Source organism: Megalobrama amblycephala, linkage group LG18 (assembly GCF_018812025.1).
Source record: "Megalobrama amblycephala isolate DHTTF-2021 linkage group LG18, ASM1881202v1, whole genome shotgun sequence".
In the NCBI taxonomy this organism is placed as follows: domain Eukaryota; kingdom Metazoa; phylum Chordata; class Actinopteri; order Cypriniformes; family Xenocyprididae; genus Megalobrama; species Megalobrama amblycephala.
In genome coordinates, this window is record NC_063061.1 from 255,360 (window position 1) to 270,831 (window position 15,472).

The window sequence follows — 15,472 nt, forward strand, 5'->3', positions numbered from 1 at the left end:
TCACTGAAATAAGGCCAAAAAAAAAAATATTAAAACTGTGTTCACAAGGATTCTGGGTATTGGAGGTTGTAGACTAGAGTTTTTGCTTCAGAATGAAGTAAAAATTATCCTCCCTACTCCTTCATATAAAACAATAGAGAGATTTAAATTTTCTAAGACACTTTTGGTCAAGAAACACAGTATGCATGGAGGCATGAATCCTCATGTATAATGGGTGATTCTCACCTGAGAAGACAAAAGAATTGAATAATAATGACCTGAAATTACTTGCATATTAATGAGGCCTTTCAGTCAGGTAGGCTGTGAAAAAACCCTCTGTGATCATGCTGATAACAGGATTAAAGTCCACTCAGGACAAAAAAAACATGATTTTTGTGATCTCATGCATGCACGTATTATTGCACATGATATGAAGAAAATTTTGTATAGGCCTATGTTAAATTACACTACCAGTCAAAAGATTGAACACATTGCCATTATAATGTTTTTAAAAGAAGTCTCAAGTCTCTAACCAAATAATGGTTTTCTATTTTAATATACTTTAAAATATAATGTATTTCTGTGATGCAACGCGTCTGAACATTCCTACCTCTAGGGCATTTCATATAGGCTACTATATTTGTTATATTATAGAGCCTAAATGTTGATGTGCAGTTGACAAACTATACATCATTAAAAAGATCTAAGACTCAAGCTTCACATTTTGACTCTTAAAATCTTATATTGACCGTAATTTCTTAGTATGCTTAAAAGCATACACATTTGGAGAAATATTGATGGATTCTCATATGTTTATATCAATTTTCTATACAGAGGAGTAATATTTATTATTCTATATTTATTGTCATCATTATGAGCGCTGGATGCTGTGTTTTTATTCATACTTGAGCCGGAGGGCGCTCTGCCCCTTTTGTCCACAAATGCCTCAGTAAAAGAAGAGGCAAATCATGTGACAATCAAGGAACTAACAGAGGCAAGAGATCGCTAAATATGGCTATTCAAAACACTTTTGAAGACAATAAATACACGATTGAGATGACGAATGCATGTATTGACTGAATTTGCGTTTGAATAGCGCTCGCTCCGTGGGCGTGGCCGCATTAGCGGATAATGAGCTGAATCACAGACTTCTGACATGACTCTCTTTTCATACAGATTACATAAACACAGAAGGTTTGTTTTCGATTTGACTTATATGTTTTAAAACCTGACATCTTAACGTTTTTTTAGACATAAGTCTAATTTTTTTGTGATTAGTATTCACTAAGTTACAGTTCATTTTCTAAGAACTATCAGATTGGAGTTCGTTCAGAGGGAGACGAGAGATCACGCATCATGTTTGTTTTCTTTATTTTACAAAAAGCACAACATTTTGTTTTTACTCTGAGTGTACACAAATGAAAGAAGATATTCCACAGATTAAAATGGTGTATAACTCTTAATTGTATGTGCAACATTGACGGAGTATTTTGAGTCTCTTTCACACTGATAAGAAAAAAACCACGGTGGTATCGCCGGCGATACCTTCAGACCTCAGAGTGTTAATGATTTATCTCTCATCCACCCGCAACTAATTGGAATGTTACTTTTTATTACTTTGACCGCCTGACCAGCAGATTATCCATGGTATCCATGCGGATATAATCGCGATCCATGGATCACTATTGAACGGTTTGAGAATGGACACAGGCCGGGAACCTGCAATAGAACTGTGTCTGTGGAAAAGGGGTATATGAGGATGTGACTGCCTGTCTGAGTTTTCAGATTCAGATTCAGATTCAGATATCTTTATTAGTCCCCAAGGGGGCAATTCAGTTCTACAGCCAACCCATCCAATAAGGGTTAAATTAGAATTATTAGCACACAATAAATATAAAAATTATAAAATTAAAAATGTATACAAACGATCACACCCTGACATACACATACAGCACAATACACACATTCACCTGCCAGTGACAAAACAAAGCAGTGGAATACAAGAGCCATATATGTAGTTATGAGTTCTCATTCAAGAATCTTATACCAGAAGGGAGGAATGAGTTTGCATAACGATTCGTTTTCCGTATTGGCACATAATACCGCCGACCTGACTGCATGAGAACAAATCCATGCCTGAGCACATGATCTGTTTGGCACAGTATTCGACAGCCGGAGGCGGCATGAAATTTGACAGAGGCTGATGCCTCATAATTCTCTAGGCAGGAAAAACCCTGTTATGTGTACATGTCTAACCAAAATCACCAGTGACCAGTGATTTCTGACATGTAATGATTCATGTAGGCCTACAGTCAGATGTTTCTGTCTAAAAACAGTTTATTTTCAGTAAATCAAACCAGTGACTAAATGGTCAAGTTCACATTGTTTCTCTTAGTATGATGAAAATAATCTGTTATTTAAACTATGATTAAATTATATATATAGAAAGCGATTAAAGAACGCTTCCTTTAAAATTGCTAGAGCTGTCAATCAAATAGCATGAGTGTTTAGGTGGACTCTCCCCAAAACTCCCAGAGAATCAATGAATCTCTTACTTACATTGTGTTTGCACTTTTAGTTATGATGAAAGCATTTATTAGTTTGCACAAATCGAGTTACAATGACGAGATCACTGCATTCATGCACTCAACATGTCTGTGATCAGCTACATGCTCATCACTGCAACCTTTCATGCCACGATCTAAATATAATGCTATAATCAAAACATTTTTTACGAACAGTAAACACTGAGAACTGTAATGGTAAAAACATGCTAGAAGTCTTTTAGGAGCAAATGTCCTTAATTGTCAATAATATCACGAATGGATTCATTTAAAAAGGCTGCTGCATAAATCTTGCATATAACACTTGCATCTGAGTTTTATATCACTGCTTTGGATATATAGTTTATAAAGATATATAGTTTATAAAGATGGTTCCTTTTAAAAAGCCAAGGAAAAACAAACAATTTTAGGAAAAGAAAAGAAGAAAAAATAAATAAATAAATATAAATATATATATATATATATATATATATATATATATATATATATATATATATATATATATATTACAATAATTTTAAAAAACACTCATGTAACACACTGTGTATAGCATGTAACAATGACAATTCTCACCCTATGGAGCATAGTGTGATGGTTGACCAGTAAACTGAGGTAGCATAGAACTCCATGTCTTTTACTCCTGTTGAATTGGCTGAAACTGTAGAAGAAAAAAAAACATAGCATATAAATATATCTCTGGTGTCTCCAGAATGTGTTTGAGAAGTTTCAGCTCAAAATACCCCACAGATCATTTATTATACCCTGTTGTAAATGCCCATTTTTGAGTGGAAGGAAAAACATGCTATTTGAAACAGTTTATGTGAGTTCAGTGGCTCTATCTTAATTATATACAAGCAACAATAATAAAAAGACAAAATAACGACTTCTCAACCATATCTAGTCGATTTCAAAACACTGCTTCATGAAGCTTCTGAGCTTTATGAATCTTTTGTTTCGAATTAGTGATTCAGATCTCCTATGAAACAGCTAAACTGCTGAAATCACGTGACTTTGGCACTCCGATCCAAAGCAGTGTTTTGAAATCGGCCCATCACTAGATATTGTTGAAAAGTCGTGATTTAGTTTTTTTTTTTGGCACACAAAAAGTATTTTCGTCGCTTTAGTATATTAAAGGTGCCCTAGAACTTTTTTTTAAAAGATGTAATATAAGTCTAAGGTGTCCACTGAATATGTCTGTGAAGTTTCAGCTCAAAATACCCCATAGATTTTTTTTAATTCATTTTTTTAACTGCCTATTTTGGGGCATCATTAGAAATGAGCCGATTCAGGGTGTGTGGCCCTTTAAATCTGGTGCTCCACGCCCCAAGAGCTCGCGCTTGCCTTAAACAACATAAAAAAAGTTCAAACAGCTAATATAACCCTCAAAATGGATCTTTACAAAGTGTTCGTCATGCAGCATGTCTAATCGCGTAAGTACAGTGTTTATTTTGATGTTTACATTGATTCTGAATGAGTTTGAGGCTATATGCTCCGTGGCTAAAGCTAACATTACACACTGTTGGAGAGATTTATAAAGAATGAAGTTGTGTTTATGCATTATACAGACTGCAAGTGTTTAAAAATGAAAATAGCGACGGCTCTTGTCTCCGTGAATACAGTAAGAAACAATGGTAACTTTAACCACATTTAACAGTACATTAGCAACATGCTAACGAAACATTTAGAAAGACAATTTACAAATATCACTAAAAATATCATGATATCAATGATCATGTCAGTTATTATTGCTCCATCTGCCATTTTCCGCTATTGTCCTTGCTTGCTTACCTAGTCTGTTGATTCAGCTCTGCACAGATCCAGACGTTAATACTGGCTGCCCTTGTCTAATGCCTTTCATAATGTTGGGAACATGGGCTGGCATATGCAAATATTGGGGGCGTACACCCCGACTGTTACGTAACAGTCGGTGTTATGTTGAGATTCGCCTGTTTTTCGGAGGTCTTTTAAACAAATGAGATTTATATAAGAAGGAGGAAACAATGGAGTTTGAGACTCACTGTATGTCATTTCCATGTACTGAACTCTTGTTATTTAACTATGCCGAGGTAAATTCAATTTTTGAATCTAGGGCACCTTTAAGGTTTAACCACTGTAGTCACATGAACTGTTTCAAATATGTTTTTAGTACCTTTATGGACCTTAAGAGTTTCAATGGCCTTGCTCTCAATAGAGGCCTCACTGAGCCATCAGATTTCATCTACAATATCTTAATTTAAGTTCCGAAGATGAATGAAGGTCTCACGGGTGTAGAACGACAAGAGGGTGAGTAATAAATGACATTATTTTCATTTTTGGGTGAACTAACCCTTTAACAGCAGCATTTAAAAAAATGTATTCTTATTAAAGCTACAAAAGTCGAGCAGTGAGTGATTTTCTGTTTTTCTTTTGTTTGATTCATATTAACAGCATATATAGCAGTGGGTACTGTATATTACACTGCTGTCACTTTAATACGCATATCTAATTCTAATTCTTTACTTGCTGTTTATGTTCACAGACATAACTGACTGTTTATGTGAACTTTGTGTGATTTTAATATAACCCTGCGTTTATAAGACGTGAAAGAGAACTTGGTTTAATACTCACAGAACGCGCCACCTGACAGACAGATTTCTGTGTGCGTGCTTCAGATGTGTGCGCTCAGAAAACCATATATCAAAAGTATAAATTGTTGGAAACCCTCTTATGGAAAGGGGATGGGGAGAAGCAGCTTATTTGCATTTAAAGAAACATGCACGAAAACAGCATGTTTTTGCTTCCACTCAAAAATAAGCATTTTCAACATGGTATAATTAATGATCTGTGGGGTATTTTGAACTGACTTCTTGTATTTTTTAAATATATTATAATATTATTACAAGATATTCTTGTAAAAAGGGGCATAATAGATCATTCTGGTTATGCTATGTTAGCAACTTGACAAAATAGTGTTGTCTCTGAGGCATGGTACAAACAAGTTACTCGCTGTAAATACACAAATATGCTGTTCACACAATGGTATTCTGGCTTTTTACCAGTGACCCAATGGTCAAAGATGTCCATCTAGCACATATTTACAAAGAAAAAAGCAGTGGAGCTTACTGTAAACAGCGAGGAGTGACGACGTCATCTCCATATGAATTTTATGATTGTCCCAAAGCAAACTTCTTACGTCAGCATGTTCTAACTTTGCATGTGCTCATACTGGTAATCTTTATTCCTTGTTCCAGAACCGATTTACCAGTATTTTTGAAAAGGTCCTGTTCACACTTGATCTCTTACTAGTAATTTACTGGTAATTTACCAGCAAATACTCTGTGTGTGAAAGGGGCTAATGATTAGTTTTCTGTTAATAAAGGTATCCAAAGAGTTGCTCACTTGTCTCCAGGGTAACGGGGATATGATGTCGTAAGCTATGTTTCCATCCACCTATTTTTATGCGTGTTTATGCATGCAATTAATTTTTTCAGTTTAACGTGTTAAAATATTTAATGCAATTAAAGCGGCATCCGTTTTTCCATTATAATTTGGCTAGCGTTACAATATATGATCACGCTCTTATTCATGCAAATGCTTTTAAACCATTCAGGCGCCACAAGAGGAACGAGAACGAGCTGCCTGTGAATGTCATGTCTGTGTGACACAGAAAGACGCGCGCCAGTATCGAGTTCTCTTTTGCGCTTGAACAAACAATAAGACACAGAATTATGCCAAAATGCCAGTTTGTTGAGTATCCTCATAAGAGCAATCTTAAATTAGTTAAATAATGTTTTAAATGAAGTTAAAGAGTTGTGAGAAAATGAGATGCACATCAGATCCGTCTCATGTTTGGCAACGGCAGCTCTTACACCATGCCCACATCAGACGCGAGCTGCGTGGCGCAACGCATCAAAAGACAATAGAATCCATTATAATCAGTGATACTGTCTACACTGGATGGGGCATGGCATGACACAACAAATTCCAGACAGGTTCTATGACATTTATTATAATGGCTCTATGTGAAGATTGTTTAGTTCACTTAAATTAAAAGTTGTTCTTTTTTTAAGACTACTAAATGTTGAAATTGATAGCTTTCAGTTATTTTGTAATGTTGAATGTCTATAATTAATGTTACAAAAAAATATATTCATATAGACATCAGTACCAGTATTAGAATCAGTGATACTGGCCTTCATTCATAAATAGATACCATTAAACAAATATTTAAAATATACTAGTGATGCACCGATACTAAATTTCTGTGCCGATACCAATAGCCGATTATTCAGAATGATATAGACCGATGCCGGACTGTGCTATTGACCTGCTACCTGGAGCGACTTGTCCATCCCGGAGCAGAAGGCCATGGAAGAGTGCATCCAGGAGGAAACTACAACAGCGATTCATTCGTCCATCTACATCCGTTGTAGAGTTTCACGAGTTCCACACAACCTCTGTGCACTTTCTGGGATACGTCATCGACCAACACAGCATTCAGATGGACCAGAGGAAGGTGGAAACTATCCAAAACTGGCCCCAACCCAGCAGTGTAAAGGAACTTCAGTGTTTCCTGGGATTCGCTAACTTCTACAGACGATTCATCCACAACTACAGTCTACTCAGCTCAGCCCTCACCTCAATCCTGAAGGGCCGGGCCAAGTCTCTGTCCTAGAACCCTTCAGCCATCGAAGCATTTCGTCATCTTAAAGAAGCCTTCCAGTCCGATCCGATCCTGGTACACCCTAATCCTGATTTCCCCTTTGTTGTCGAGGTGAATGCCTCCACCACTTGGGTCAGAGTGGTCTGGGTCAGCAGCAGGGTGATCCTCCACGCCTCTATCCATGTACTTTCTTCTCTAAAAAGCTATCCTTGGCACAGCAGAACTATGACATCGGTAATCATGAGCTCCTGGCCATCAAGCTAGCCCTGGAAAAATGAAGAGACATTGGCTGGAGGGAGCAAATCACCACTTCAAAGATATTAGGGATCAATGGAACCTCAAACATCTGCGTGAAGTCAAACGCCTTAACTCACATCAAGCTAGATGGGCCCTATTCTTCACCAAATTTGACTTCACTGTCACTTATCGTCCTGGCAATAAGAATGGCAGAGCTGATGCCCTGTCATGACTTTATCAGCCCAATCCTGAATCCAGCTCTCCAGAACACATTGTCCCTCCAGCCATGATCATCAGTCCCATCCAGTGGTCCTTTGATCAGATCATACGGGCTGCACGCTCAGAACATGCTCTGCCAGGAGGTCCTGAGGGGCTCCTCTATGTTCCCTCATGGACTTAACTCACACATCTCCGGGCTCTGGACACCCAGGTGGTCAGCGTACCATCTCGCTCCTACGTCATCACTACTGGCAGCCTTCCATGATCCAGGACATCTCCTGATTCGTCTGTGCCATCACCAAGACACCACATAAGCTCCCAGAGGGAAAATTGGTTCCCCTACCCATTCCACACTGTCCATGGTCCCATCTGGGGATAGACATCATGACCGACCTTCCTCCATCAGATCACCATACCTGTGTGTTTGTCATAGTCGACCGCTTCCCCCAAGCCTGTAAACTCATTACTCTAATGGGCCTGCCTACTGCTTTTGAAGCTGCAGAAACTCTCTTCCAGCATGTGTTCCATCATTTTGGGCTACCTGAAGACATAGTATCAGAACGTGGCCCTCAGTTCATCTCACAGGTATGGCAAGCCTTCTTCAAGATCCTAGGAGTTTCTATCAGCCTCTCCTCCGATTATCATCCGCAAACAAACGGCCAGACTGAGCGGAAGATCCAAGAGATCGGGAGATACCTGCAGTACCTGCTATTACCACCAGAACCAAGACAGCTGGAGCAGATTCCTCCTCTGGGCAGAGTACGCCCAGAACTCCCTCAGGCAATACACCACCGGACTCATGCCATTCCAGTGCATGCATGGGTACAAGCCTCCTTTGTTCCCCTGGTCCGGTGAGCCATCGGAGGTTCTAGCTGTCAATCACTGATTCCAGGCAGAGCGAGAAGGTATGAGACTCAGCATACGTGCATTTCCAACTGGCAGTGCAAAGGCAAATCAACGATGTCACATACAGGCTAAATTTATCATCTCACTACAAAATCTCACCTTCATTTCACGTATCACTCCTAAAACCATATACTGAACCTTGTCTTCTCCCCTCACAGGATCTGGTGGCAATGAGGTACCTCGTCCTCCCTAACTGGCTGATGAGGAGGTCATCTACTAGGTCCGCTCCATCATCGACTCGCAGTGGCGGGGCAATCGTATTGAATACCTCATTGACTGGGAGGGTTACGGCCCTAAAGAACGATCCTGGGTTGCTCGTGATGATGTGCTCGATCCATCTCTTCTCACCCAGTTCCACTCTGACCATCCAAATCGTCCAGCACTAAGAGGCCGAGGAAGGCCTTGTCGTCACACCATCCGGACATCAGGAGCCACCCGTGGTGGAGGGGGTACTGTCACGGAGTCGCAACCATCCCTGACACCTATTAGCCCATCATCACCAGATCAGCACTCTCTGCCCACTCGTTCACTCTCCCCAGAATTCTTATTCACTAGACCTGCACCTCATCATCGCACCCCATTTATACCATCTCAACCTGCTCTCCTTTGTCTGGTCTCGTGATTTCCACACAAACAGACTCCTAACCTGCTACTTACCTGTCTACTTACTTGCCGCCAAGGATCCAGTTTTCTGTCACCTGTCACCTGCCCATTGTGTGATCCGTCCAGCTCTCAGGCTGCATCTGCTGCAAGAGACATTCTATTTCCATTTTGCTAAGTCTTCATATGATTCATTGAACTGCCACACTCACCGTTGCTGCATCACGTTCCTGTTTTGCACCCAGTCATTCAATAAACTGTTTATATTTCACTCACCTGTCTGACCTCTTCTGTTGTGTGATAGGCTCTGATCATTGGCTGTTTTTAAACAATTGGCCAATGGCCGATAGTGATAATAACAAGCAGCAACCTCCTTCAGTTTCTCTTGAAGCCAATACGGAAGCGACTTAAACTGCAATTCATCGACTGGCCACTAGGGACAGTCTCCAAAAGATAGCAAAATCTCATTGACCCCCATGTTAAAATGCCCAAATTTACAGCAGAAAAAAAATGCTTACAGCTGGTACACATTGTGGTTTTGGTTTATACTGCTAATTTTGCCCTTCATGACAACTCTGAGGGGGGTGAATTTTTTTTATAACTAAGATGGCAACGGCCTCACAGATGAATGGTCAATTCTTTCTACAATTCTTTCAAGATATTTCTACATTAACTTTTTATATGTTACTGGGAATTGAATGAAAAAAAAAAAAAAAAGAAACTTACAATCTGGTAGCAGCTGCAACCAGTTCTCCTCTTTGGGGCAATACCTGTCATGGCCATCATAAGCTGCATCACATGCCTGATGAAACCTGAAGGAACAAGCCATCATTACTTTTTTACCATTGCCATTGTTTTGTTCTAACATTTAAAAAGAGAGAGAATGCTACATTACATTACTGTTAAAGAAAAGTTCTATGTCAATTTCTTTTGATAAATCAAATGACGATGAAAAGGACCCTTTCAAGAGTATTATATTTGATCATTTATCAGGCTTACCAAATGCATGCTGAGGTGTGTATACACAGAACCATAATGGAAAACGAATTGAGAACCGCCAGATGAAGTTTGTTAGTGTCTGGTTCCTTACTGAACGAGGCTAGAAACAAACAAAAACATTAACAGGTGAATATAATAATAAATATAATAATAATCTGAATTGTAAAATAAATTATATAAAGTATATGAATAAATAACTTACATATTATGCCAAACAGTCTGAACACTCTCAGACATCTATTTGCAAGTATAAACCTTAGCTCCGAGATAGACACTTTTATTGTTTCAAGGGGTAAAACAGACAAGAGATCCAATAAAAACCAAGTCCTGAGGTATTTTTTCCGGGCTTTTTTAGGGTCTGTTATAACCACTCCATGGGTTTCATATCCAATGTAAAAGCGTGAAATGATGTTCAAGATAAAGATCAAATCAAGAGAGTATCTGATGAAGATGAGTGCCTGGACAGTAGAGTTGAAAAACAGCTGAAAAATAGAATTAAAATGAATTAGTTGTGTTATTTCATATACATTAGAAATAATTAACTAAGAATGATTCACAGCTGTTTTTAAACAGGGGAATGGGATTAACTGGTGAAACACATGGGAAAAACTGGGTCAAACTGAAAACACAGAAGACCAATCCAAAAACAAAGGCAAAACACACATATCCCTGACAGTATTTCATAGGGTCCTAAAAATGTAATTTTTCTTTTAATCAATTGTTGTTAAACTGCATGAGTTTCATGTTTTCAACTAATTGGGCATGCTTTTTGATTACTTCAATTTAATTTAACCATTAAAATGTCCAAAAAGTCCAAAAAAATAAAATGGGGAAAAAGCGGAATCCAGAAAAATTAAAATGAAATACGCATTATAGCCTAGGACAGCGGTTCCCAAACTTTTTTTCCTGCGCACCCCCTTCTATGTCCCAACCGGGTTGGCGCACCCCCAATGCCCACTTCAAAAAAAAAAACAAAAACAAAAAAAAACCCCGCAACAAAGCTTTGCTTTATCGCCATATAAAGACTCATGTTTAATCATGCGCAAATAACCAGAACACGCATGACAATAACAACATCAACAAAGTTTCAATATAATGCAACAAAGCTACGCACAAGCTTCCACTTTTAAGAGGACGAGTGACAGACACAGGCTCAGTAACAGAAAGCACGGTTATTTTCAGCCGCGTAAAAGAAACATTGCAGCAATAGACTAGCCTGCAGTGCATAAAAGAGCAGTGCGTAGAACAGTGGTTCTCAACCTTTTTCCCAGTGGGCCGCACAATGGTCCAAGTGCAAGTCTCACGGGCCGCATATAATTTACATATGACGTCACCAATGCAAACCAATCAGATTGAATGTTATGGTATTAGCAGATAATACTATTATTATACCTAGATGTTGCACACAATAAATAACAAATAAAAACTAACTTACTGACATTAGCTTTACAATAATAATCAGATAGTATTGCTCAATGAACACACAAACTGTGTATACAATCACTTTAAGTTGCTATTTAATTCTGTATGACTGTATGACTCTCTTCAACAGCATCGCAATAGCCACCAAACAATCACATAAACGCCTTAATAAGCAAATGTTACTCAGCTCTTTTTACAAACAACACTGAGCGCCTTGTAATTACAATCTCTGACGATATCAAGCATTCTGTCCCATCGCAATCCCTCGCGCAGCATCGGATCCGCGAGCGAGCGGCCGAGTTGGGCTCATTCCAGCCGCGGTGCGCTGATGCGGTTATTTTTACTGATTTAAAATACATCAAACAAACACATCGAATTCACAGTTCAGTCTTTTGAAATTGTAGGTTTTGCTTGTCAAGTAATTACTTTACTACAGAGCAAACAGGAAGGCTGCCCATCTCGCTCATTAACAACTGATTCTTCCATTATTCTTACCTTTACTGCTGATGCTGCGACTCTTCTTGTTTGCATGTGTTCCTTCTTTGTATGTTCCACATTTAGTTTTTCTCATCTAACAAATTTGAGCATTTTGAGGCTTAAATTTACAAAAATAATGGCAACTGTTTGAATTCTTCCCATAGACTGTAAAAAAATAAAGCGCGCACTTGTACTAAGTGTTCGTTTCGTTAACTGAGTGATTTCGTCATTGCCTGATGTCTGAAAATAATAAATGCTCACCAAAATGATTTTATATGACAAATAAAGCATTATAGCTCATTTATATTTATTTAATTCACTTAAATTTAAATTTAAAAACAAAAATAAATTGTAATGCTATAATTTAATTTTTTTAATTGTGGTCGGCATATCGCGGGCCGCATTTACATTCGTGATGGACCGCAGGTTGAGAACATAGGTTGAGAACCACCACTGGCGTAGAAGAAGACAGCTGCTGCCTTCTTCTACGTTTCTATCAAAAACTAATAAATTATAGTTTTTATTTAAAATAAAAGCGATTACAAAGGAAATGTTTACTGTTCATGTTTTTTTATTGTATGGAAAAATCCCACTTAAAAAACAGACCGCCATTACATTTTTCCTCTCGCGCACCCCCTGGCAGCAGCTCGCGTACCCCTGGGGGTGCGCGCACCACACTTTGGGAATCCCTGGCCTAGGACATAGCATAGTTTGTCATGACGTAGTGTAGAACGTCATGGCATTGTGTACTACGTTGTGGAAGTGAACACTTTTTGGACATACAGGTGCTGGTCATATAATTAGAATGTAGGGCCTCGCTCGACAGAACTTACCAATGACTTTATCAATGAACAACGTGATCGAACAAAGCTTCATTTGACAAAGGATTCATTTGCTGACACCACAATCCCTGGGGGCACTGGATAGCTCCTAATTCCAGCTAGTCAGCATTAAGAGAAGTGGTAACAGGACTTAAGAACAGAGAATATCTGTTCTGAGGCCTTCCTGATTACATTAAATTTATAGACGCTCACAAAACCCTTTTGTATCAAACGAACAGAACAGAACACTAATTAAACGGACCTGAAAAGAACAACGGATCCATAGAGACCTCCTCCTGATTAGGAGTCCGTTTTGACCCGGTCACTTGTGACTCTGGTCGCTGTTCAATTACTCTATGCTTAAGGACTCAATCTTGAATCTCAAAAGGGACAATCATTTAAAGTATTAACTATATCCAGAATAACACTTGCTATGATGTGATTACTAAAAGGTTGGAGTCAATGCAGTATATGTTTGTATTCCCGTATGCCTTTTCTTTCTCTGGTAATCATTGTTTTAATTAGGTCAGTCTAATAATATGTGTGTAAGAAGTGTGTCATGTTTGAGTTCTAAATGCAGAATTTATAATTCTCTGTAATTCTGTGTGAATGAAACATTGAAATTCAGTATCAGGAAAATATTAAGAAACGTTATAAAGTTGTTAATAAAACAGGAGAATGTTCCACAGATATCACGCAATGTGATCAATAGACAATAGACGAGGCGTGTCTAATCTCCGTAGCAACGTCTCATTGGAGGATCGCTCCTTTAAAACTATGCTGTCCAAACAAGCTAGTGCTGGAAGTCAGAAATCGGTCAGAAGTCGGTCAGAAGTCGGACTGAAGCACAGTCGTTGAAGCCCAGTAGCCGAAGCACCGCTACTTTGACCACGGCGGAAAAGTCGCATGGGTCATTGAGAACTGATCCTTACCGGGGCTGATTTTCCATCTAACAGTCGCCGACTTCAACCACGAGCCGCGCAGCTGACCATTCAACAGCCGTCACATCCAGACTCCAAAACACTCTGTGAAATATCTGACCAAAGTCTCCAAAGAAGAAAACTGCTCAGAACAGCGCATCTCACCAGCCGGCAACCACTTTAAAGCTTCCGCGCAACCCACGAAGGGCTTTCCCGAGAAGACGTCACCTGAAAGACAGCCAATCCAGAACGGGGCTCCGCTGCACACGAGTCGCAGAACAACCCGATTACCTCAGCTGTCAGAGCAAACGCAGGTACAGGCAAACTTCTCTCTCTTGCTGGAAACTGGTGAAACTCCTTTAAACCTAAAGAATCAAGCCAAAGCTCTGCTTTTGTGATTTTCCTCAGGTTGCGATGTTTAGTTAGTATTTGGGACTTTCTTCATAACTCATATCAACTCCGTGAATATGTGTGTGTGTGTGTGTGTGTGTGTGTGTGTGTGTGTGCGTATGAATGTGTGTGTGTGTTTAGCCTTAGTTTCCTGTAATCATTAGAAGTAGTCAATAAAGCTTGTTTTGATTTTCACATATACAAGTTTCTTGTGCTGTGTATCAAATTACTGTCTTAAACTCAAAGATCAGTTACCTCTTGCTTATAATAATATAATAATTATAATAATAATAATCATAATAAAATATTGTTACTGTTGGCAGCAGAATAATATTTTATCCAGAATTGGCAAAATACTCTAACCTCAGTTTTCGCTGGACGAATAATTGATGAAGTGTTAAATATTAATTCTGACTCATTTACAGTGAATCACTTACAGTTGATTCAATTCTTATTCCCTGTAACAATTAAATTGAGCTAATAAATGACCTAAGGTCCCTACAAGAATATCATCAAAAAGTTGATTTATTTCACTAATTCCATTCAAAAAGTGAAACTTGTATATTATATTCATTCACTGCACACAGACTGATATATTTCATAGAATTAGGTGCCATAGAATTAAAAATTGAATTTACCTTGGAATAGTTGAATAACAAGAGTTCAGTACATGGAAATGACATACAGTGAGTCTCAAACTCCATTGTTTCCTCCTTCTTATGTAAATCTAATTTGTTTAAAAGACCTCCGAAGAACAGGCGAATCTCAACATAACACCGACTGTTACGGATCATTAAAGGTCCCGTTTTTCGTGGTTTTTTTGAAGCTTTGATTGTGTTTATAGTGTGCAATATAACATGTGTTCATGTTTCGCGTGTAAAAAAACACAGTATTTTTCACATAATTTACTTATCTGTATACCGCTGTTTCCACTGTCATAAAAACGGGCTGATGACTTCCTTGTTCTATGAAGTCCCTCCTTCAGAAATACGTAACGAGTTCTGATTGTGCCAGCGGTTCCTGTGTTGTGATTCGACAGCAGCTTAGCGAACCTTGCCCGGAAAGGTCACGCCTCTTACCATAACGTGGAGATGCATGCGCTCAGTGTTATTGTAAACATGTCTTTAATTTTACCCTATCAATTTGAGCCGGAATCAGACCCGGTGATTGGACTGCGGGATGAAAATAACAGCGTTTCGACGACATGGCAACGAACACACTCTACAAACGCAACTCTTGTGTATTCCTGTGGGCGGAGGTTAGTCAAAAAACTGTTTTAGTGACGTCATTAAAGAA

At 38.7% G+C, this 15,472-nt stretch overlaps 1 protein-coding gene across 3 annotated transcripts in view; it reads right to left on the bottom strand.

Annotated features, from left to right (window-relative positions):
- The window catches only part of LOC125253005, a 72,637-nt gene that overhangs the window by 43,629 nt on the left and 13,536 nt on the right, over positions 1-15,472 (bottom strand). For all 3 annotated transcript variants that reach the window (XM_048166740.1, XM_048166739.1, XM_048166741.1), the window contains exons 3-6: positions 10,349-10,628; positions 10,147-10,246; positions 9,874-9,959; positions 3,117-3,201 (exon numbers count right to left, since the gene is read on the bottom strand). In XM_048166740.1, coding sequence (XP_048022697.1) covers positions 3,117-3,201; positions 9,874-9,959; positions 10,147-10,246; positions 10,349-10,628 — 551 coding nt within the window. The remainder of the gene's footprint in view (positions 1-3,116; positions 3,202-9,873; positions 9,960-10,146; positions 10,247-10,348; positions 10,629-15,472) is intronic.